The sequence below is a fragment of the Melozone crissalis genome, unplaced genomic scaffold (genome assembly GCF_028551555.1).
Source record: "Melozone crissalis strain CALT ecotype California unplaced genomic scaffold, PUWL_Pcris_2 ptg000063l_1, whole genome shotgun sequence".
Classification (NCBI taxonomy): domain Eukaryota; kingdom Metazoa; phylum Chordata; class Aves; order Passeriformes; family Passerellidae; genus Melozone; species Melozone crissalis.
The window spans coordinates 10,865,846-10,888,495 of NW_026535841.1; the positions used below are offsets into that span (position 1 = coordinate 10,865,846).

Genomic DNA, 22,650 nt, shown 5'->3' on the forward strand with positions numbered 1-22,650 from the left:
ATTCCAAGATCTCTGCTGCCGCTCTGGATGCCAAGGGAGCACATTCAGCTGACTCGGCGCAGCCTGGCTCCTCAGCCCTAAATCCTGCTCCCAGATTCCTCAGTGAAGGAGAAGTTAAAAATGTACAGAAGGAAATGTGTGTGACACTGTGACATCCACAAAGCTGCGCTTGAAATGGCATCTTTGTATATTCATAACGGCAAAAATACCGGAGAAACAGAGGGCTGAGAGAGACTAATTCCATTTACTCCTGATCCAGGCTCTCCTCGTCCTTTCTGCCAAGGAGGAGAGAAGGAAGAGGAGCCATTTGCCATGGCCTTTGATAGCTCTCCATCAGACAATCCCCATCGCTGTTATCTGTGCTGGCAGCCTGACTCTGTGCTGTTATCTCGTTGCCCGGGGTGCTGCTGCGAGAGCTCACCACGCACTTGTTGCAGCCCTCGCCGAGTTCACGTTCGGTTTTCCTTCCTGCTGGACACACCTGATCCCCTGGAAACATCCCCCGTGGTGCTGTGCTCACCACAGAGCCAGGGGCATCTCTGTCCTTGCTCCTGGGCTGTGACAGCCACCCCAGGAGTGTCCCCATGCATCAAAGACTTTGAGAAGGGAGGGTGCAGATTTTGGGGGTGTGGAGGAGCCCAAGTTCAGCACCCTCAGCTGCATTTCTGCTCCCAGCACTGCAGCCTCAGGCTGGTCTCATCACAGTCTGTATTGGACACCCCAAATATATTTAGAAACCAAAATATTTATATCTTGGATCTCCCAGGGGTTCAGCCGTGCCCCTGCCATCCCCAGTGCCCTGCATGGGCAGCGCTGCCCTGTGTACACTCAGCTGCCCACAAACCCCCTGCATCATTCCAGGGTACAAACAGTTTGCCCCCTCCATCATTCCAGGGTACAAACAGTTTGCCCCCTGCATCATTCCAGGGTACAAATAGATGCCCCTGTTGGTGCCCACGTTCTCAGGGTGCTGCTGCTCCAGCACAGGCTGCCCGGAGCCTCCTGGCACCAGTCCCTGTGCAGGGACGTGCCTCTGCTGCCTGCTCTGCGCCCGTGGGCGGGTGTGAGCGGATGCTGAGAGCAGAGGAGAGGCTTTCACACCTCCTCTCTGGTGATCTAAATGGCTTCACCAGTGCAGAGCACCCAAAGCCACCAGCCAAGCGCCCGATGGGTGCAAGTCATGTGAAGGTGGTTTTTTCTCTTGGATGCACGAACAGAAAGAGCAGCAGATGGAGCACAGAAATCTGTCTCAGCAGGGTCTGATCCTGCTTCTCCCCAGCTGGAGAACAGCAGGATTCTCTGCTCTGGGCCCTTGGCTGTCTGTCCCCCTCCACACAGATGGACAAGGCTCCCCCCAGGCACGGGCAGAGCTACCACGTCGCCACGGGCTCCAGGCTGCGTAGGCAGGAGTTGGGATTTCACTGCAATAATTCACCAAACCTTGTAAAGGGTCAACAATTTATCAGCTCCCTCTCTCTGCCAAGGAAAGAGGAGTTCAGCACGCTGTGTTCTTCCACCATGAGATTTATGGCAGATTGTGCCAAATCCTGTTCCCGGGAGCTGGGCTGCCTGCTGGTGCTCCCAGTGGGACTGGGGCAGCCCTCCTGGCTCAGCACACCAGGCATGAGGGAGCTGAGAGCCCTCGCTGGGCCTGTGCTTGCTGGCTTTGCTTCCCAGGGAGCACAGGATGGTTGCTGGTCTCACACAGAGCAGCCCAGAGCAGAGCTGGGTTTGTGTAACACCCCAGAGGAACGTGCCTCCCTGTGTGTCCCCAGGCTGGAACAGGATGCCAGAACCAGCAGGGACTTCACATCTGATTGCTCCACACGTTTGTGCACGTACACAGAGCACAAACCCATGCAGGTGAGCGAGAAATGCCACCCTCTACATCCATCGCTGTTCTGCTGCCCAGAAAGGGAGGATTCTGTAACACAGCCCCTGTCTGGAGAGCCGGGTTTCAGACGGAAAAGTCAAAGTCATTTAACGCAATCTGACCACGAGAGCAGGGACTGGAGAGGGCAGACAGCACCGCACAGCACTCCTGACACCAGGAGCTGCTCGTGTTTGCTACAAACACCCTGCCAGCCCCGGAGGGCAGCCTCAGGCCCCAGCTCACTGCAGCGCCGGCACACACCGACCTCTCCCTTCTCCCACGAACAATCCACACTGGGAACCCCACCCAGACGCGGCTGCCTCGTCCTGGCACCCTGGCGGTGCCGAGGGGCTGGGCACAGACTCCGCTTCAGTCGTCCCCAAGCCCCAGGCGAGTTTGCGGTGACTTTGCCAAGTCACCCGCGAGCGCATCCCGGAGCCCATTCTTAGGTCTGGCATCGTGGCACTGGGAGAGGGAGCGGGTCTGCATGGGGACGGGGGACACGTGGGACGAACAGAGAGCCCCTGGGCAAACACTCAGCCCCCACGGACACCCCCTGACCGAGACGGTGGGGCGGGAACACAGCGGGGACATAGGAGTGGAGACTAGAGGGACACGGGGGGTTGGGGACACCCAGAGGGCTGGGGACACACAGAGGGCTGGGGACACACAGGGGGTTGGGGACACACAGAGGGCTGGGGACACACGGGGGGCTGGGGACACACGGAGGGCTGGGGACACACGGGGCTGCTCTCCCTGCAGGAGGGAGGGGAAGGGTCCGGCGCGGCTCCCGGGAGGCCGCGGCCCCCTGATCGCGCTCGGTTCCCGATGCGGACGCGGCTCCCGGAGCGCTCCCGGCGGCGGGAGCTGTCCGCCCCGCGGTGCTGAGCCCCGCGCTCCGCCGGGCCCCCTCCCGGTGCCGCTGCGCTTCTCCGCAATGCCAGAAGTTTCATCCCGGCCCGGGGAGCAGCAGGAGCTGGGGGGTCTCCCATCGGGGATGGCTTCCAGCATCCCTCCCCGCTCCCACCGCCCCCTCCCAGGTCCCGGCTGCATCCCCCGCGCCGGGCGGTGCCCCCTCCCCGGGCCGGGCGGCGTTGGGCCCCGGGGAGCCCCGCAGCCCCGCTCCGCCCCGCTCCGCCCCGCTTACCTGGCCGCGGGGCAGCGGGGGTGCCCAGCAGCAGCAGGGCGAGCAGGCAGAGCCCGCGGGGCCCCGGCATCCTGCGGCGGGCGCGGCGGAGCCTCCGAGCCGAGCCGATGCGATCTGATCCGAGCCGCGCCGAGCCGAGCGGGGCCGGGCCGGGCGGGGGCGGGCGCTGCCGGCGGAGCGGAGCGGAGCCGAGCGGAGCGGAGGGAGCGGGGGCGCGGCGGAGGGCGGACCGGAGCGGGGAGCGCGGGGAGCGCGGAGCGAGCGGCGGGGGAGGGCGCCGGCGGCCGCTCCGGCCCCCGCGCAGCGCCCAGAGCTCCGGCCCCGCCCGCGGCTCCCCCCGCTCGCCCCGGCCCCAGCGAGCAGCCCCGGTACGGCTCCCGCAGCAGCCCCGCGATGTCCTCCGTCGTCCTCGGCTTCTTCCCCCTCTGGGAGTCCCCCCAGTCCGGGCAGTGCTCCCACTGCAGGCCCCCCATCAGCCTGGCTCTTGTCCCATCTCACTGCCCCTTGTCCCCAAGCCCCCTATAGCATCCAAACCCCCCTCAGAGCTTCAAGCCCTTCTCACTCTCTCCTCAAGCCCAGATGCACCCTCCTTCCCTCTCCTCCAGCTCCCCCAAAGCAGGCTGTGAACAGGGCAGAGGTGCTGATGGCTCCCTTGGGATCAGGGATGGTCTGGGGTTTTGGCCCTGCTGCTGGAGGGAGCTGCAGCTGTGACCTGCCTGACCTCACTGGGGCATAGAGAACCCACTGTTTGTGGGTGCTGCTTAGGGCTCCCCGTAATGCTGGGCTGGCCATGGGTGAGCACTGGGGTACCCTCAGTCCTGGGGCAAAGGAAGCAGCACACAGGCAGTCCCTCCTCGGGACCTGGCACTAGAGATCCTCAGCTTCCTTGCCTGGAGGGGAAACGTGGTCTGGATGGCTCCCAGGCATCCCCTGCCCATCCCACCAGGAACCCCCTGCCCATCCCACCAGCAGGAGCAGTGAGCCCAGGGCTCCCAGCAGGCCCCTGCTGAGCCCGCAGAGCACACGGTGTGATCACACCGACTTTGAGAAGAACAGAAACAGAGCCTTGGCTCTTCTGAAATCCCAGGTGCTGCCCTGAAATGTTTGCTGTGAATCACCTCCCGGGCAGAGCGCCTGGTCCTCCCTGGACCTGTCAGCTCAAAGAGCCAGAGCGATGCCACGAGTGCACAACACCAGTGTCAAACAGACGCAGCCCAGCCCCTTCCCTAAAGAGCTTTTGTTGATGCTGCCATCTGAGAAGTCCCCCTGCTACCTTCGCGGGAACAATTACACTGATCCCGTTACCTCAGCAACAACCATCGCGCTCCGGTGTCACCACCGGTGCCGCCGCAGCACGCACCGAGGAGGCAAGGAGCTGTCCAAACACGGGGACCGGTCCTGCTGAGCTCCCTCCTGCCGCTGGAAGCGGAGGCAGCAGCCCGGGGATGCTGCAGGTCATTTGCATTCCCGGTGTCGCTCCCAGCCGCTGCCAGCTGGGAGCAGTTGGGCAGCAGGCTCGAGAAGAACAAAAATAAGAAAGAGAGAGAAAGCAGAGAGAGGTGCAGCGTGTTATTTAACACTGCTACTCTCATGCCCAACTGGGACTCGCCTGCTCAGAGGTTTAATTTGGTCGAACAAAGCTTGTGGCACAGCGAGCCCAGCCTGCACTGCTCCCCCTCTGCTTCCCTCCCGACCTGCCGGTGCTAAAGATAAGAGTTGTCTCTCATTTAGCAGTTCTCCTTGAGTGATTTTTATTGTGCTCATCTGCATTGTAGTAAACTCCTAAGATAGCCAGATAATAACAGCAGTGCCATGGAAACAGGCAGGAAAAAGAGACCAAACACCGTATTTGTGATGCAGAAATGCCCACGAAGTGGCAAAAGTTGTTAGTGATGGAGAGGGAACGGTGAAGCTCAAGCCTCAGCTGCTCAGCCGGGCTTAGGGGGTGCAGGTGGGCCCAGCTCCCATGAGGCTGCACCCCATGGGCATCCAGGGCATCACACCTGGGGAAGGAGGGACCTGCTGCTGGGAATTGTGCTGCCCAGGCTCCTCCTGTCCCTCCAACAGCTTTGCTGGGGGCTCAGGGGAGCTGGGAAGCTGGGATGAAGCACAGGATGCACGGTGGGATGCGCACCCCAGAGCTGCTGTGATTGGAGTCATTTCCCTCCCGCAGCGGCGCCGGGGCCTAATGGGCTGTGAAATCTCACCCGGAGGAACAGCGGGGTGTGTGTGGAGCTCCCGGGATCTCTGTGCTCCTGCTGCTCCCCTGAAACACCAGGGACCTGCTGCCACCCTGAAACCCCTGCAGCTGGAGCAGCTCCTGCAGCCCTGGCATGGCTTGGCATGGCTGGGCACGGCTGGGCACGGCTGCATGCACATCCCAGCTCCACAGCAGGAAAAGAACAGACAGGAGTGGGCAAAACGTGGCCTCTTGAGCTCCTCCAGCGCCACTCAGGGCCAGAGATGTGGTCAGAAACCTGAGGCATTCCAAGAAACAAGACAAACATCTCCCGAGGCCACTTTTATGGGCATTGCTCTAATTAGCACCGTGTTCATCGGCCATTACCTCAGACCTTTGATTAACAGTGGAGAGAATCAATAACTGCTCTAAAAAACTCAGATAAGTTTCACAGCTAATTTTAATTTCACATTTTAATCTTGTATTAATGTCAATCTTAATTACCATAATTAAGTCAGATGTGACTTAGCAGGAGCAGCTTGGAGATAAGATGTTCAAGGCAGACGGTGCCTTTCTGGTGCTGCTCACTGGGGTTTGGGAAGGGGCTGATGACAGGGACCAGGGGGGTCCCACAGGGATGAAAGGGACCGGGGGGGTCCCACAGGGAGCACAGGCCACCCCCTTTCCCGTCCTTCCCAATGTCCCCAGCCTGGGGTTTGTCCCCTGGAGCCAGAGTTGCTTTGCCCTTTGGCAAAGAGTTGCTTTCATTTTGGGTGCCCCCAGCCCCAGCACTGGGCAGCACAGGGAGGTGACAGCCCCACGGTGCCAGCCATGCCTGCACTCCCCTTGTCACAGCAGCTGAGATCCATGAGATCCGAGCTGCCCAGAAAATCAATCCCTCGTTTATTCCCGCGCCTGCGGTGCCGCAGCCGCGGGCGCTGCTGCATTTGCTCTGCAGTTGTGCCCCATCCATCGATCGATTGCTGCCCTCTCACAGCTCCCCTGTGCCCCCAGGGCAGGGACAGCGCTGCCAGGGGCTCCAACCAGCCTGTGGAACCCTGCACACATCCAGCTTTGGGATCCTGCAGCAGGGTGGGACAGACCCCACAGGCAGATCCTGCAGCCCCAGGGTGGAGATGGGGACAGAGATGCTTTGGGGACAGAGATGCTTTGGGGACAGAGCCCACCAGGACAGAGCCCTGACTCTGTGTGAGCCATCCCAAATACGCTGAGGGTTATTTTGAGGGTGCAGCTGCTCCTGGGGTTCCCATGAGGGCACAGAGGGCATGCAGGGGTGTGACAGTGTTCACAGGGGTCTTAGGATGAGGGAAGAGATGAGGATCTGACTCCGTGTTTCAGAAGGCTTGGTTTATTATTTTATGATATATATTACATTAAAACTATACTAAAAGAATAGAAGAGAGGCTTGATTTCTTCAGAAGGTTAGCTAAGAATAGAATCAGAAAGAATGATAACAAAGACAGCTGTCTTGGACTCTCTGTCCCAGCCATCTCACTGTGATTGGCCATTAATTAGAAACAATCAACATGAGACCAACCACAGATCCACCTGTTGCATTCCACAGCAGCAGATAACCATTGTTTACATTTTGTTCCTGAGGCCTCTCAGCTTCTCAGGAGGAAAAATGCTAAGGAAAGGATTTTTCATAGAAGATGTCTGTGACACAGGGTGTGCCAGGCTGCTGCCCCTCCTGCCCCCTGCCCACACAGGGGAGCAGCCTCCTCCCTGCAGCTCCCTTGGGAAGCATTCACCCCTCCTCCACTGTGCCCAGAGGGGCTTCAATGGCACCAGGAAGTGGAAAAATAACCTCAGCTTTGGACTTGGAAGCAGAGGTGCCCCGTAGTGCAGCTGAAAGGCGGCTCTGAGGAGCCGTGCCCGGGCTGGGGGCACTGCTGCTGAGTGGCAATATTGTCCCAGGGCAGAAAAGGCCTTTGTGCCTCTGAGATGGCAGAGCCACTCCAGCCTTTGGCTTTGGGAATGGGGCTGATTGCCTGCTTTGCCTCCCAAGCACGGCGCTGAATGGGGGGTTTGAGGCCAGGCTGGCACGCTGCCCCTCTGAGCCAGTGCCAGCGGGCACAGCTGGGCGCCCGCTCAGGAGGGAAGCCCTTGTTCCTTGTCAACAGAAGAAGACTTTGCACAGCTTGAAAATAGGCTCCCTGTTGCCCACTGGGGTTTGGAGGGGGCTGAGGGACCCAAACCCTCTGAGGGGAAGGCAGGGATGCACAGCAGCATCCCTGTGGGGCTGGAGGGATGGCACAGCCTGCCCAGGGTGCTGCTGTGTCCCCAGAGTCACCTCTGCACCCCTCAATGTCCCTGTGTGGGTCACCCCAGCACAGTCCTTTATCCCCCCATGGAGCAAAATCTCCCCCTGTGCACCAGGACTGGAGCCTGGGAGCACCTACCTGAGCCCACAGCTCCTTAATTCCCCAGCCAGAAATCAGGACATTGTTTTATGCTCCATGCATAATTCATCATTCAGGGCTTAATTAACTGAAGCTCCTCGTGGCAATGCCTGGAGAGGCTCCCACCAGCTCCAGGCACTTGCAGCCACTCCAGCCCAAGGCTGCCAGGCTCCTTCCCAAGGCAATGGTGCTCTTCTGCTTGCTGTATCCATGTTTCACTGCTGTGCTGTGATGTCCCAAAAGTTTTCAAGACTTTTCTGCTGTGATTTTCAGTTTTTTGTAGCTCCAGCAGGATTTGCATCAGTCACGGAGCAGCCAGTGGCTCCATGGTCCCCCCCATCCTGACCATCCCCACAAATCCTGTAGAGATCTGCAAATCTGCCTTCTACAAATCTGCCTTTCAGCTGGAAAATACCTGCTCTGGGGAGGCTTTCCTACCTTGTCCTCCCTTCTCTGCATCCATTCCAGAGTCAGTATTCCTGCCAGGACTGCTGGTGTTTACTCATTGCATCCCATATAAATTGCAAGAGAGATTACACTGATACATAAAACAGCATTTGTAAATCCAGGAGTGCACAGAGATGCTGTCCTCTCTTGCAATTCCTCCTTGAGGAATAACAAGAAGTTTTTATGAAGTGAGGCAGAGTGCAGCATGATTTTACTGCTATCCCACTGCCTCTGGAGAGAGGGATTTCTTTTCCTCTGCATTACTCCACTCTCACTGTAATCCATTAATTGTCTTCAGGAGGATGCTCTGGCTTTCTCCCTCACACCTGTGCATTTCAGAGTGTCCTGATCCAGGCAGGAGGGCTCAGCACCAGTGCTCAGCACCCTGAGCCAGGCAGGAATGCCCAGGAAGGCTGGGGGTGTCTGCAGGACATGTTGAGCTGGATGCAGCCCTCAGCACCAGACACAGGTAAATATTTTTCATTTGTCTGGCTCAAATAATTTCCCCATGGGAACCATAAAAGCATTCTGTGAGGAACTGATGCAATCAGCATTCCTCGGTGATGCTGATTGGGAATAATCCCTGAGTTGTTGGAGCCACTGGAGAGAGAGGGGGTGAGCACCAGTGGGTGGGAGGGAAAGGAACAGGAAACAAGGGAAAAGAAGGAAATCACAGATTCCAGTCTGTTACCAGTAACCATGGCACTGTGAAAGGCAGGCTTTGTCCAACAGCTGATTGTGATCTGAGAGGGGATGATGCATTTGAGGGAGGGAGGGAGGGAGGTATCCCATGGCTGCCGTGGGTTGCTGTGATGGATTGGATGTGGCAGCAGGCACATTCTCCTGGAATCGCTGTGATGCAGTATCAGCACAGCGCTTCCTCAGCGGGAACGCACTGGCTCATGGACAGATCCAGGGAACAGACAGACGAGGAGAATCACCCCCACAAGGAGGAATTAGTAATGAGCCCGCTCAGACCTGGGCCTGCAGGCAAACCCCAAATCCCTGGAGAGGCTGCACAGGCCAGGATCAGTGGCTGGTTACCAGAGCAAGGACCTGCAGCCACACAGCACAGCCCTGATCACAGCACACAGCCAATTACTCTGCCAAAGCAGAATCACCCATTTCTGTGCCACGAAACAGGGGTTGGAGGGTCCCAGGGACTGGACGGTCCCTCTGCAGTGGCTAAAGCAGATGGCATTGCTCAGATCCCAGAAAGCCCCTGCAGATGGAGCAGGGATGGTGCTTTGCTCCCCTACATCTCTGCAGAGGCAGTGTCAGCCTCACAGAGCCCCTCCTGATGGCCTGGCCAGCAAAGCCTTGGGCCAGCAGGGCCACACCTGCACCTCTCCTGCTTTGGGCACCCTCAGGGACCAGAATCCATGCACTGGGTGGCACAAGGAGCAGGACAATGTCACTAACTGCAGTTGTGCCTCACAGAGGAGGTGACAGCCCCCTCCCAGCCCACCCCTGTGTCCTCCCCGCTGCCCCAGGCTTGGCTTTCTCTGCAGAGCCTGCTCGCGCTCTTTGTGGGGGGGGAAAAAAGGGATTTGTACTAAAGCTCTTTGCATGAAAAAATAAAATCCATACTGTGCTGCTTTGCTCTGCCCCGGCTCCCAAGCTGTGATGTTTCATTGATTAGCTTGTAAGAGCTTGGAGCAGAGCCCGTGCTTTGCTGGGAGCGTTTCCGCAGCTCCCGCAGGTGGAGAGCCATTAACCGCCCCCAGCCTGTCCCTCCGCCTCCCGGGAGACTCTGGAGGAGGCTCTGGGCTTGTTTAAAGAGGAAAAGCCCTAAAACACAGCCCCCACAGCGTGGCTGGGGTCCTCACACCTTACCCTGGGATGGGGACGTGGTGGGGTCCCCACGCAGAGCATCACCCCACTGCCCATCCTGCAGCTCTGGGATAATAACTCCCAGGGATCCGAACAAAAGCACAACATTTCACTCGTGCAGAGCTGTTATGGAGCTTGCTGGAACTTCCTGCTGTCGGTGTCAGGGTGATGAGAGGCCGGCAATAACCCCGGGCACTCCCTCAGCGCTGCTGTGCTCTGGGATTTGTGGGGAGGGCAGGGCTAACGTGGCTCCTGATGCTCCATGGGATCCTGGATTTCCTGGAGGGGCTCATCCCTGGGCTCCAGGCCATGGCTGTACCCAGGGTGTTCCTCTGAGTGTTTTGGAAGGGTGGGCAGAGACCCCAACACGGTGCCAAGGGATCTGCAGGGATCTGGGCAGGATTGGAGCAGCAGGAGGGAGGCTGGTGATAAAAACCAGAGCAGGATCCCGGTGCTAAAGTGATCTCAGCATTTATTATAAGAAAAATAAAGGCCCAAAGCAAGGGGGCCTGAGCAGGAGCGTTCCCTCGAGGATGGAGCAGCGTTGGGGCTGCTCAACAGCAATGGCCCCAATGGAGCAGCACAAATTCAGTAGGTCAGAAGCCCCTTTTTATCCTGCTTTTTGTCCCTTTGGTTTGGTTTCTTTTTGAATCCTTCATTTGCATGAAGGTTTTAGGCCTTGATTGGCCATTACAGTTCTGTCCAGGCTGGCTCGTGGCGCACTTTACTGAGGTGTGTTACGGTCTGTTGAGTTCTCTATTTCTTACAACTACCCTTTTAACCCCTTTTACAATAATAACACTGGTAACAGTGCATGCTTAATGATCTATCAACGATTTTACAACAGTTTTTACCTTATTTTTGATGCCGGGGAGGAGGAGGAGCAGCAAACAACAAGTGTGGAGCTCTGGCAGAGTTGCAGCATGTGCAGTGAGAAATGCAGCACGAACTGCCATGGGATTTAGGGAATGCACTGCAGGAATCACCAACCTCACTGCCCAGGGCTGTGGCTGCTGCTGCCTGTCCCCGTGCAGGGGTTTTGGTGAGTGTGCAGCACTCCTTTGGTGGGAAAACCCATGGATTCCTCCATGTTGGGAAGAGTGCCTGTGGCTCTCAGGAAGGTGCTGCCTCTCCATGGCACAGGACACAGAGCTGCCACATGTCCTCTGCCCACCTATCCCACCTGGCATGGGCAGAGGAACCACCCCGGGATGGTTCTGAGCACTGTTCCCTTCCCATCCCATCGCATCCCATCCCAATTCCAGCCCCATGTGAGACATTTCCAGCTACAGACAATGAGTGTGTGAGGCACCGAGTTGCTGTGTGTGTGCCAGCTGAGTGACATGGGCGTGTCCCAGGGCAGCTGAACTCTCTGTGAGCCCCGGGGAGGTGGCCCTGTCCCCGTCCTGTCACCCGGAGGTGGCACCAGAGCTCAGAGCTGCTCAGGCTGCGGCTCAGGAGGGGCTGGCAAGGAGGCTGCAGGTTAAAGGAGGTCACTTTATTGCAGTCAGCACTGCTGGGATCCCTGAGCAGCCACAGGGTTAATGGAATAAACCAGGGAAATTTGTAGAGCTCTCCCCAGCACTCAGGAGATCGGTTTTTGTTTTGCGTTTGGCAGTGGAAGCAGATCCTGCTCCGCTCTCCCTGAGCTGGCCATTGGGATGACAGAGTGAGGACTGGGTTTAATTCCCAGGAGAGGATCAAATGCCCCACATACACAGTTTCTATTTTAACATTCTGTTATAACCCAAAACTATATTTAACACACTACTTAAGATAATTAATGCAGCAAAACTTTCTAACTTAACACATAAAAGCTCCTTGGGAAAGGTGCTGCACCAGCCCCAGGTCCCCAGACTCTTGGTGTCCCTGAGGCCACCATGTGCCCATGAGGGACATGGGGCACACAGCCCAGCTGAGTGCAGGGAGGACACAACATCATGAGGGATTTAATAGGGGAGAAGCCTCCTGGCAGCCCACGTCTAGGTCTAATAATTTACTATAACCGCTTTTATGGCAGAGCGTAAAAATCTGAAATAAGGCTGGGAATTGTCAGAGAATCCCACACGGAGCTGAATTTTTGAGCAATCAGAAATTCTGGAGGCACAGTTTTTAGGCTCCAGTGGCTTCCTCAGGAATCTGAGGTGTTCCCCAGGCTCTCACAGTCCTGGTGATGGGGTGATCTTCTCTGATGAAGAGCTCCAGTGCTCCTGTCCAGCCTCAGTGATTTTGGGAGCCAGAGATCTCTTCTTTGCTCTGATTCTGGTGAGCAGCACCCCACCCTGCACCCTCCTGTGAAAAATGTGTATTTTATGATTGGCTTTTCACAAATATTAAAATGAATATTATGTGTGTTATGTTAGAAAGTTATGCTGTATTGATTTTCTTAAGTAGTGTGGTAAATATAGTTTTAGGTTATAGAATGTTAAAAAAGAAGCTGTGTATGTGGGATATTTTTTTAAAGAAAGGAATGAGGTACTTGCAGTGAGATAGCAGCCACAGGACACCTAAATCTTTCAGAGAAAGAGAATTTATTGCTCCATTATCAGAAGAAATGAACTTCTTCCTGCCTTGCTCAGGAAGATGCTGTGAGGATTCAGAGGAAGAAGTTGACACTGACCAGACAGAATCCTGTTTTTGAATGGAATTTATGCATCATGTATGAGGTGTATGAATATGCAACAGGTCATTGTTTTTAAGGGTTAATCCTCTGTTAATGTGGGTCCTTTTTCAGGCTTATTTTGCCCAGAAAGAGGTACCTAGACATCTGTAACTCTTTGTTTCTATTGTCTCATATTGTCCTAAATCCGAATTGTCCTAATTACTCTAATTATATTATGATTTTTATAACCATTTTATTACTATTTTACTTTTAAAATTTTAAAAACGAGCGACTGGCGTTTTTCACCCTCCTGACCCCCCTCCAGCTGTCCCAGCCTCTCTGCAGGGCCCAGGGAATGCACTGAGAGGTTTTATTTCTCAGGCCCAACTCTCCATTCCCCTCCACGTGGCACAGGGCTGTCCCTGGAGGGTGACATCAAGCACCGAGGTAATTCTGCCTGCAGTGCTAACCCTGAGCCCTTATCACAATCCCTCCCAGGGCCCGCTGGATGATACTTGGTAATTACGTGGCTCTTTCATCTGGGATCTCAGAGCACTTAGTGATCAATTAATTACACTTTCAGCAGGCTCTGGCCCCGGTGCCAGATGCAGATCAATAATCCCTCTCCTGGGAGAGGCTGGCTCTGAGTGACACAGCCCTGCCAGCGCAGGATGGTGCCCAGGGAAGGTGGAGGATGAGGGCACGGAAAGCTCATGGGGGAGAATCACAGCATTTCAGTCACATGAAACCACTGAGATCTTCAAATCCAAACTTTAACTGTGGGAACTCAGCACATCCCTTTGGATGTCCAGAGTTGCTGAGAACCTCGTCAAGGGGCTCAGAGACCTTGGCATGCTGCCCAGAACACCTGGGAATTTGATTTTGGCCCTTGGAGCAAGTTACCAGCTTTGTATGAGGACGTGAAAGCCACACAGGTTTGAATGGTGTAATAATAAAATGATCACAGGGTGAAAATGTAGATTTTAGGATTTTTGGTTTGGGGTTATGGGGACAAGATGGAGGAATCAGGGTGTCTCTAGTCCTCCTTTCTTCTTCTTGTTCTCCATTTTCTGCAGTGATGTTGGCACTTTGAGATTGGTTTACAGTAGAATTGCACTGTCTAACATGGGTGATAGGTATTGGGAATTAAGTGTAAATATGTTGTACGTAGTTTGTAGTATAAAAGGACAACACAAAAAGTGCCTGTGGCTGCCCTGCTGAGCAGATCTCAGCTGGGCAGAAAGAAAATTTTATAGATAAGAATTAATAAACAACCTCAAGACCAGAAAGTGAAGAGTCCAGACTCGTTCTTCAGTTGTGCAGACTAAAGCAGAGACATCCTGCACATTTCAGGCAGCAATTATGAACCAAAAACCCGAGACTTAACCACTTAACCAAGCTCAAGAGGGTCCTGAGCACTGCCAGCTCTTCCCCACCCTCCACAGGCTTTGTTCCCCTGCTGTTGGAGACAGATGGGAGAGGGGAAGTGCCAGCAGCTCCTCCTGGTCCTCACAGCCCCAGGACAAGCTGTTGGCTTGTTGGACACAACAGCGCTGGGAGGAGTCCTGGCAGGAGCCACCTGAGCACAGGGCATAAATCTCCTGCCAGAGGGGAGCCTGGCTGCACCCAGGTCTGGATTTATAAATGTAAATAAGATGGAAAGCAGGAATTGCCCTCAGGGCATGCAGGGGTGGAAAATACACAGTCTCCTGCTGAAAATTCTTCAGGGTTTTCAGTGGTTACTGCAGGAGGAGAAAACTCACAGGGCTGGGGAGGTGCTGGAGGAGGGAAGGACCTGCAGGAGGATTTGGTGGGAGAATGGGAGGGCAGAAAGCTGCCAAAAGCTGCGGGTTCATGGCAGCCCCATCCCTCCTGGCAGCAGGGGAGGGACGGGGTCAGGTGAGGACCTGAGGCCCTCAGGCAGGGCCGAGGATTAAGCCCAGCTGGATCTGGGGGGTTCTGGGGTGTCAGGAGCCAGCCAAGGGCCAGCCATGCTGACAGCCCACAGGGCTTCTCACCTCTCATTACAACAAGCTTTTCCTCTTAGATCTGTCCTGTGCTGATATAAATGACACAAATGGGGAGAGTATATAATATAATAAATATAATATAATATAATATAATATAATATAATATAACATCATATAATATAATATAATATAATACAATACAATATAATTAATATAATTAATATAATATAATATAAAATATAACATAACATACCATAACATAACATAATATAAATTACTATGTTATTATAAATGTATTTTAGATTTATATTTGTTTATATTTATATGTAAATATAAATTATACTAGGACTACTATATTATATTATATTATATTATATTATATTATATTATATTATATTATATCATATTATATTATATTATATTATAATAAATCTATTTTTATATTTATATTTGTTTATATTTATATATAAATATAAATTATACTAGGACTGCTATATTATATTATATTAATACTAAAACTATTCTAAACAAAGAGAAAGGAGACATCAGAAGGTTATACAAGAAGGAATAATAAAAACTCATAACATGACTCAGAGAGTCTGACACAGCTGGCTGCGATTGGCCATTTTTTAATTAAAAACAAGTCTCATGCTGGCTAAACAATTCTCCAAATCACATTCTAGAGGAGCAAAACATGGAGAAGCTGAAGCTTCTCAGCTTCCCAGCAGAAGAAATCCTGGCAAAGGGATTTTTCAGAAAATATCACAGTCACACCCTCCCTCCTTTCCTCCCCGTGTCACCCGGTGCCACCTCCAGGGCTCCCAGTCCCTCCTCCCGGTACTGGTGAGGGTGGTGGCACATGGGAACAGGTAAGCAAGGGCAGGTTTTGCCCCCCTGGGACGGTGGTGTGCACTCTTGGCTGTCCTTCCTCCCTTGCAGGCAGCCTCAGAGCCCAGATGGAGAGCGCCATACGGAGTTTGGTTTCCCTCCCAAAACACACGCGGCACGTTCCCTGCCTGTCTGACAGGCTGTCCGTGCCAGGCTGTGTGACACGGTGACAGGCACCGACAGGGATCAGCCACCTCCCCCAGCACCCAGGCAGGGACGGGGACACAGGTGTGAGGAAAAATAATCCACAAACACCAGAGGTTTATATGCAAAAAGGAGACAGAGGAGTTCTTTTTTTGGCTTTATTTGAATAAAGGGAGAGGCCATGGGCATTCCCCTGGGATCTGTCCAATTTTTGGAGGATGCAGCCTCCTTTTTATCCCAATTTCCCGGCCACATTTCCCTTCTCCCTTTCCCCATTGGCTGAGGTACTTGAGAGGCACAGACTCCCCAATACACCTGACACCAGAGATTCCCCTCTAATGTATAACCCTCCCTTTTAATTCTTAATTCTTACTCAATTTAGGGATTTTTCTTCCCCATTGGCTGAGGTACTTGAGAGGCACAGACTCCCCAGTATGCCTGATACCAGAGATTTCCCTCTAATGTATAACCCTCCTTTTTAATTTTTAATTCTTACAGAATTTAGGGGTTTTTCTTCCCCATTGTTTCTTTCACCTTTCAATGCCTCATTTCATTTCTCAGCAAACCTAAAGTTTATTTGTAAAAGCAAATATCTTTTTCCATTCATCAATCAGTGGCATCCTTCCCATTGCTTCTTTTATCTCCCAGCGCTGGTTTTATCCACCAGCAGACCCACAGCTTGTTTGGAAAGATAAATCTGCCATTCCTCTCACAGTGGAGCTCTGTCCCCACCACTGGGCCACCAAATCCTTGTCACAGAGCACAGGGAGGAGGTTTGGGAGCTGAGGGCAGGTGTGGGACACAGGTGTGGTCGTTAATTGTTATGGTGTTGTGAGGGTCTTCAGGTGAGAGATGAGAATTGGCTCCAAGTTCTCAGAAGGCTGATTTATTATTTTGTTATATATATTATATTAAAAGAAAAATTATGTACTAAAACTATACCAAAGAAAGAGAAAGAAGACATCAGAAGGTTAGAAAATAATGAATAATAAAAACGCGTGACAGACTCAGAGTCTGACACAGCTGGGTGTGATTGGCCATTAATTAAACACAATTCACATGCTGGCTAAATAATTCTCCAAATCACTTTCTACAGGAGTAAAACATGGAGAAGCTGAAGCCTCCCAGCCTCCCAGGAGAAGAAATCCTGGCAAAGGTATTTTTCATAAAATATCACAGGGTCACACAGGTTTTTGCTTCCACCTGGGGCTTGTTACTGAGAGCTGCTAAAAAAGCAGGGCTGCCCTTGCAGGGGGGTGAGGATGAGGAGGGCTTTTTGCAGTGCTGGGGTAAGTGAGAATGGCTTTTAGCTGAAGGAGGGTATATTTAGATTAAATATTAGGAAGAAATGATTATCTGTGACTGCTCTGAAACCTGTGGGTGAGGAGGATGTCCGGGCATTGGGATGAAGCTGTGCCAGCACAGGGATAGAGGGATGAGCCATCAGCTGGGATTTCTCCAGTGCTTAAAAGCCTCCTTCACATTCTGTGCCACGAAACACAGCCGTGATTTGTGCTTTACAAGTGTGATTGCTTATAACAGCATGAAATTACAGCCAGAGCTGGTCAGCCTGGCAGCAGGTAAGTGAAGATGGGAGTGTGGCACTGTGTTGGTACATGGGGAGGGAGGGTGGCAGTCCCTGGTGAGCCACATCTCTGGGATATCCTGGTGGGGAGCCCAGAGGAGATGGAAGGGCAGAAAGGATGAGTCAAGGGGCTCAAACTGGGAATAAACACGTGGCTGCTCTGTCCAGGGCATGCTCAGCCTCTCATTTGGGGACTCCAGCTCTGAGCACCCTGCTTCAACACTGCTCTGTCCCACACCTCCCTAAATCCCTGTAATTCCTGGCATTTTCCTCGCTCTCATAAGCTTTTTTACCACTCTGAGGAAAAAGATCTCCATTTACTCATCACTGCTCCGATTCCATTTGCGAGCTGTGGGTGTCAAGCAGAGGTGGGCCAGCGGGACCTGGGCAGGATTCCTGGCAGAGCCAGCCTGTGTGTGCTGGGTGGGATTGATTTCATGGTGCACAAACCGCTCAGCAGCAGCCCCTGCCTGTCCTCCTGCCACACACAGCACCGTGGAAAATTCACTTATTCGCGTATTAGACCGATTCTCTGAAGTTCAAACCTTCCAGGTATTTCTGCTCCCTCCCAGTCTTGCCATCTGCTTTCATCCCTGTGCCTCCCTGGTTCTGCTCTTATTTCCTGTGTTTGTCAGAGGGCAGATCAACCAGCTGGGGGCTGGCCCAGGGCTGGGAGCCTTTTCCTGGCGACTGCGCTGTGCCAGCCTGACCTTTGCAGGGAGCAGCCCAGCCCTGCTGCACATGGCATTCCCTGTGCCGCAGCAGCAGCAGCAGCAGAGCCAGGAAAGGGCCCGTCCCACTGCCTGGGTGTGCTCTGTGCCCAGAGAGCCTCGAGCATCATGGCATGGGCAGCAGGGGCCTTTGTGGGGTCTGCAGGGCTGCTGGTGGGACAGGGCAGGGCTGCTCCAGGAAGCCCTGAGTGCCTCTGCCAATGCCTCAGACCCTGATGGATCGCTGTGGCTGATGGCTGAGCCTTTCAGCCTGAACCAAGCTGACAGCTTCCAAAAATCCTGTTGATGGATGATCTCATTAACCAGGGATGCTCTGCGAGAGAGAGAGAGGAGTCAATGACTTATTGCCTTCACTGAGGGCTTTGCTGGCAGCGTGGGGACGGCTCATTCCCTCTTCCCCAAAGCCAGGGAAGGTGTGTTCACCACTTAAACACAGCCTGGCAGGTCCCTGAGGCACTGGGAGAGGTTGGGGTGGTCCTTGCTGGTCCCTATCCTGCTCTCATGCCAGTGAGGGTGACCCAAAGCAGCCAAGGAAATCACAGGGCTAGAAATGCAGCCAGGGAAGTCACCTCAGTGTCCTGAGGAGCCATTTCCATGCTCAGCACTCATGGTTAGTTCATCCCTGTGTGCCCACAGCGTGGAGATCCAACAGGGGGATGATCCAGCACAGGAGTGGGAGGGATGTTGATTTTTCTTTCAGGGATCGTGTCTGTTTTCTTGGCACGCTCCAAGGAGCCCTGTGCAGCAGTGTGGAGGTGAACAGGCTCTCCCCAGGGGTGCCTGGGTGCAGTTTTGGCAGGGGATCAGGGATGCAGGCACTGAGTGGGGATGGACTCTGCCCTTCAGCACTGCTGAAGATGCTGAGATGCTCTGGGGCACACAGCCCAGGGGGACAAAATTTGGTTTACCCAAGTTTGTCTGCTCCTGAAGGGAACAGTTAGAGGGAGAAGGAGGGTTTGAGAAGCTGCTGGCTCTATCAGAGGGAAGATTTGCAGTGCTGGCAGTGGGATCAAGGACTGCATTAGTATTGACCTCAGGTGTGGTGAGATTTCCCAACTCAGCACAAGGCTGTGCTGGGCTCTGAAGCTCACAGAGCACTGGGCAGACACAGCCCTTGCAGGAGTGTTTGGGGTCTTGATTCATCAGTGTCTCCTCAACACCCCCATTCCCAGGGGGGAATGTTAGGAAAATTAATCCACAAACACCAGAGGTTTATGTCAAAAAAGGAGACAGAGGAGTCCTTCTACTTTATTCCAATAAAGGGAGAGGCCATGGGCATTCCCCGGCATCTCTAAGATTTTTGGAGGATGCAGCCTCCCTTTTTATCCCAATTTCCCAACCACTTTTCCCTTCTCTCTTTCCCCATTGGCTGAGGAACTTGAGAAGTACCGATTTCCCAAAATACCTGATACCAAAGATTTCCCTCAAATGTACAACTCTCCCTTTTGATTTTAATTCTTACAGAATTTAGGGGTTTTTCTTCCCCATTGTTTCTTTCACCTTTCAATGCCTCATTTCATTTCTCAGCAAACCTAAAATTTATTTGTAAAAGCAAATATCTTTTTCCATTCATCCATCAGTGGAATCCTTCCCATTGTTTCTTTTATCTCCCAGTGCTGGTTTTATCTACCAGCAGACCCCCAGCTTGTTTGTAAAGACAAATCTGCCATTCCTGGATACCCTGGCAGTGCAACCCTCAGCCCTGGCTGCTGGTTGTGCATCAGGCACCAACGTGGCACCTGAAACCAAAGGTTGTGCTGAGCAGGTCTCAGGGAGGGAGGAAGATGATTGAGGAAGGCTGGGGGAATGAAAATCCCCTCTCCCCTCATCCTTCAGCTGCAGCTCTGGCACAGCACAAAGGCCTCATGCTGGGCTCCAGGCAGAAAGAGCAGGTGATGGTTGTGAAGTCAGGTGTTGCTTGCAGGAATGAGTTATCCCAGGAAAAATGCAGGTTTTCTCCCCCCGCTGTGAGCTCCTGAAGCTTTGATATGCTCCTTGTGCAAGTGAGAGAGGCAAAGGGAGCACGGAATCAGCACCATCTTCTCCCTGGAGTTCTTCTTCAGGCTTCACTTGGTGTCATAATGATCCAATCAATCCCAGGAGGCTCCGAATAATTATTAATTAAGGCAATGATTGGGTGATTTGGCCGTCATTGCAGCTGTCTTTCATGGGGAGAGAGAAAAGCCTGTTCCTTTCTTATTTTTCCCTAAAGCCTGACTCTGATGGCACGAGGCTGCTCTGCAGAACACAATGTAATAGCAGGGTGAGTCACAGCCAAGGATTTGTATTCAATATCGGTTCGGATTACATTAGCTTTGCCTAATGCCTGAGCAATAAAGTGCCTCTTCATTGTATAGCTGCAATTTATTTCGGCTCCTGGGTCGGTACAGAGCAAACATCCATCACTGCAGCAGCACGTGTGCCCTGCCAGGGGAGCAGGCTGGGGGATGCCGGCTCTGCCTCTCCTCCTGCTCCTGACAGGAGTTCCTATTTTGTCGTGGAATGAGTTCCCATTGTCACGGAATGATTTCCCATTGTCGTGGAATCCTGGAAGGTTGGGGTTGGAAGGGACTTCAAAGCCCATCTTGTCCCTGCCATGGAGAGGGGCAGTTCCACTGGAGCAGGTGTCTCCAGGACTGTCCAACCTGGGATGGAGAATCATCCATTTGATGGTCAGGATGGGGAATCATCCATTTGACGGTCGTGATGGGGAATCATCCATTTGATGGTCAGGATGGGGAATCATCCCTTTGATGGTCGGGATGGGGAATCATCCATTTGATGGTCGGGATGAGGAATCATCCATTTGATGGTCGGGATGGGGAATCATCCATTTGATGGTTGGGATGAGGAATCATCCATTTGATGGTCGGGATGGGGAATCATCCATTTGATGGTTGGGATAGGGAATCATCCGTTTGATGGTTGGAATGAGGAATCATCCATTTGATGGTTGGGATAGGGAATCATCCGTTTGATGATTGGGATGGGGAATCATCCATTTTTCAGCTACAAAACCTGCCTGGCTGTCCCACCAGAGCCCAAAGTTGAGCACAGTGGCTCTGTTCCCCCAGCAGGGAGTGGGTGCTTTACCCCAGGAGCAGATCCCTGAATCCATGTAACAATCCACAGGTCCTGGAGTGTGGTGGTGTTCGCAGGGGTTCTTGGATTGGGGAAGAGATGAGGATCTGACTCCATGTTTCAGAAGGCTTGATTTATTATTTTATTATATATGCTACATTAAAACTATACTAAAAGACTAGAAGAAAGGGTTTCATCAGAAGGCTGGCTAAGAATAGAATAGGAAAGAATGATAACAAAGGCAGCTGTCTTGGACAGAGAGTCCAAGCCAGCTGACTGTGATTGGCCATTAATTAGAAACAATTCTATGAGAGCAAAGATCCACCCGTTGCATTCCACAGCAGCAGATAACCAATGTTTACATTTTGTTCCTGAGGCTTCTCAGCTTCTCAGGGGGAAAAAATCCTAAGGAAAGGATTTTTCATAAAAGATGTCTGTGACACTGGAGCATCCTTCCAGCCCCCTGCCATGCTCTCTGTAGGCTGCAGCTGCTGCATCGATGGGATATGGATCCCCCTGATCCTCTGTGCACCCAGCAGGTCCCAAGCTGGTGCTGTTCTTGTCCCATCCCTGCCTCACACGCTGTTCCCCTAAATTCCATAATAAAAAGGGAATAAAATAAAAATTAAAAGGGAAGGTTATACATTAGAGGGGCATCTTTGGTATCAGGTGTTTTGGGAGGTCTGTACCTCTCAAGCACTTCAGAAATGGGGAAAGAGAGAAGGGAAATGCGGCTGGGAAATTGGGATAAAAAGGAGGCTCCAAAAATGGGAGAGATCCCAGGGGAATGCCCCATGGCCTCTCCCATTATTTGAATAAAGTCAAAGGACTCCTCTGTCTCCTTTTTGGACATAAACCTCTGCTGTTTGTGGATTAATTTTCCTGACAACAGTGACACGGGTGCTTTGGCAGAGGAGGAAGGTGCAGGAAAGCAACGGAGGCTGTGAGAGCACAGCCCAGGCTCTGCTCTGCTGCAGCTGCTTGGCAAAGGCTCCAGTGCTGGGCTCTGGGCTCAGTGCTGCCAGCACAGCCCACAGCAAGGGCAAGGGGACAGCCAGCACTGCTTTATTTTAGTTTGCAGAGGTCTGGGAAAACGGAGCGTTTTCCTTGGCTGCCCATCCAGCTGAGAGGAATGGCGGATTTGTCTTTACAAATGTTGTAAAATAATTGCTGCTGAAGGAAATTAAAAACCACAGCATTTTGTGTACTAAAGCCAGGGTCAGGCAACAAGCAGTGATAGGCTAAGTGATAAGGATGGGGATTCAAACACTGTCTCCAGAGATGGATATTTCAAGGGATTTTTTTGTCTGACAAGACTCCAGCAGGAGGCATTTGATAGGCATCATCAATAAGATAATATTCCATGCCAGAAGTTCATCCCAGACAATTTTCACCTGACAGGATTACAGCAATTATTCACCAGTTCTGAGAAATGAGGCAGCAAGAAAGAAAAAAATCTACGATATGCTAAAGAAACCCAAAAGACTGTATAAAAACAACCCCTTAGAAATGACATTTGGAGACCCACAGGGATTTTGGTGCACAGAGGCCAAATTCTGGGTTTCCCTGACTCTGATCGCCTCGCTCAGAGTCGAATTGCTTGTGGCTTTTTCTGAATTTATACTTTGATTATTTAATAAATTCCCTTAATTATTAAATTGGAGTATTCACTTATAACACAAACAAGCTGTGGGTCTGCTGGTAGATAAAACTAGCACTGAGAGGTAAAAGAAGCAATGGAAAGGAT

At 52.7% G+C, this 22,650-nt stretch overlaps 1 protein-coding gene across 2 annotated transcripts in view; it reads right to left on the bottom strand.

Annotated features, from left to right (window-relative positions):
• SEZ6L (seizure related 6 homolog like) overlaps positions 1–3,112 on the bottom strand; it is a 42,480-nt gene extending 39,368 nt beyond the window's left edge. For both annotated transcript variants that reach the window (XM_054288741.1, XM_054288740.1), the window contains exon 1: positions 3,021–3,112. In XM_054288741.1, coding sequence (XP_054144716.1) covers positions 3,021–3,090 — 70 coding nt within the window. In that variant the 5' untranslated portion in view covers positions 3,091–3,112. The remainder of the gene's footprint in view (positions 1–3,020) is intronic.
• Between the last annotated feature and the right edge of the window lie 19,538 nt (positions 3,113–22,650).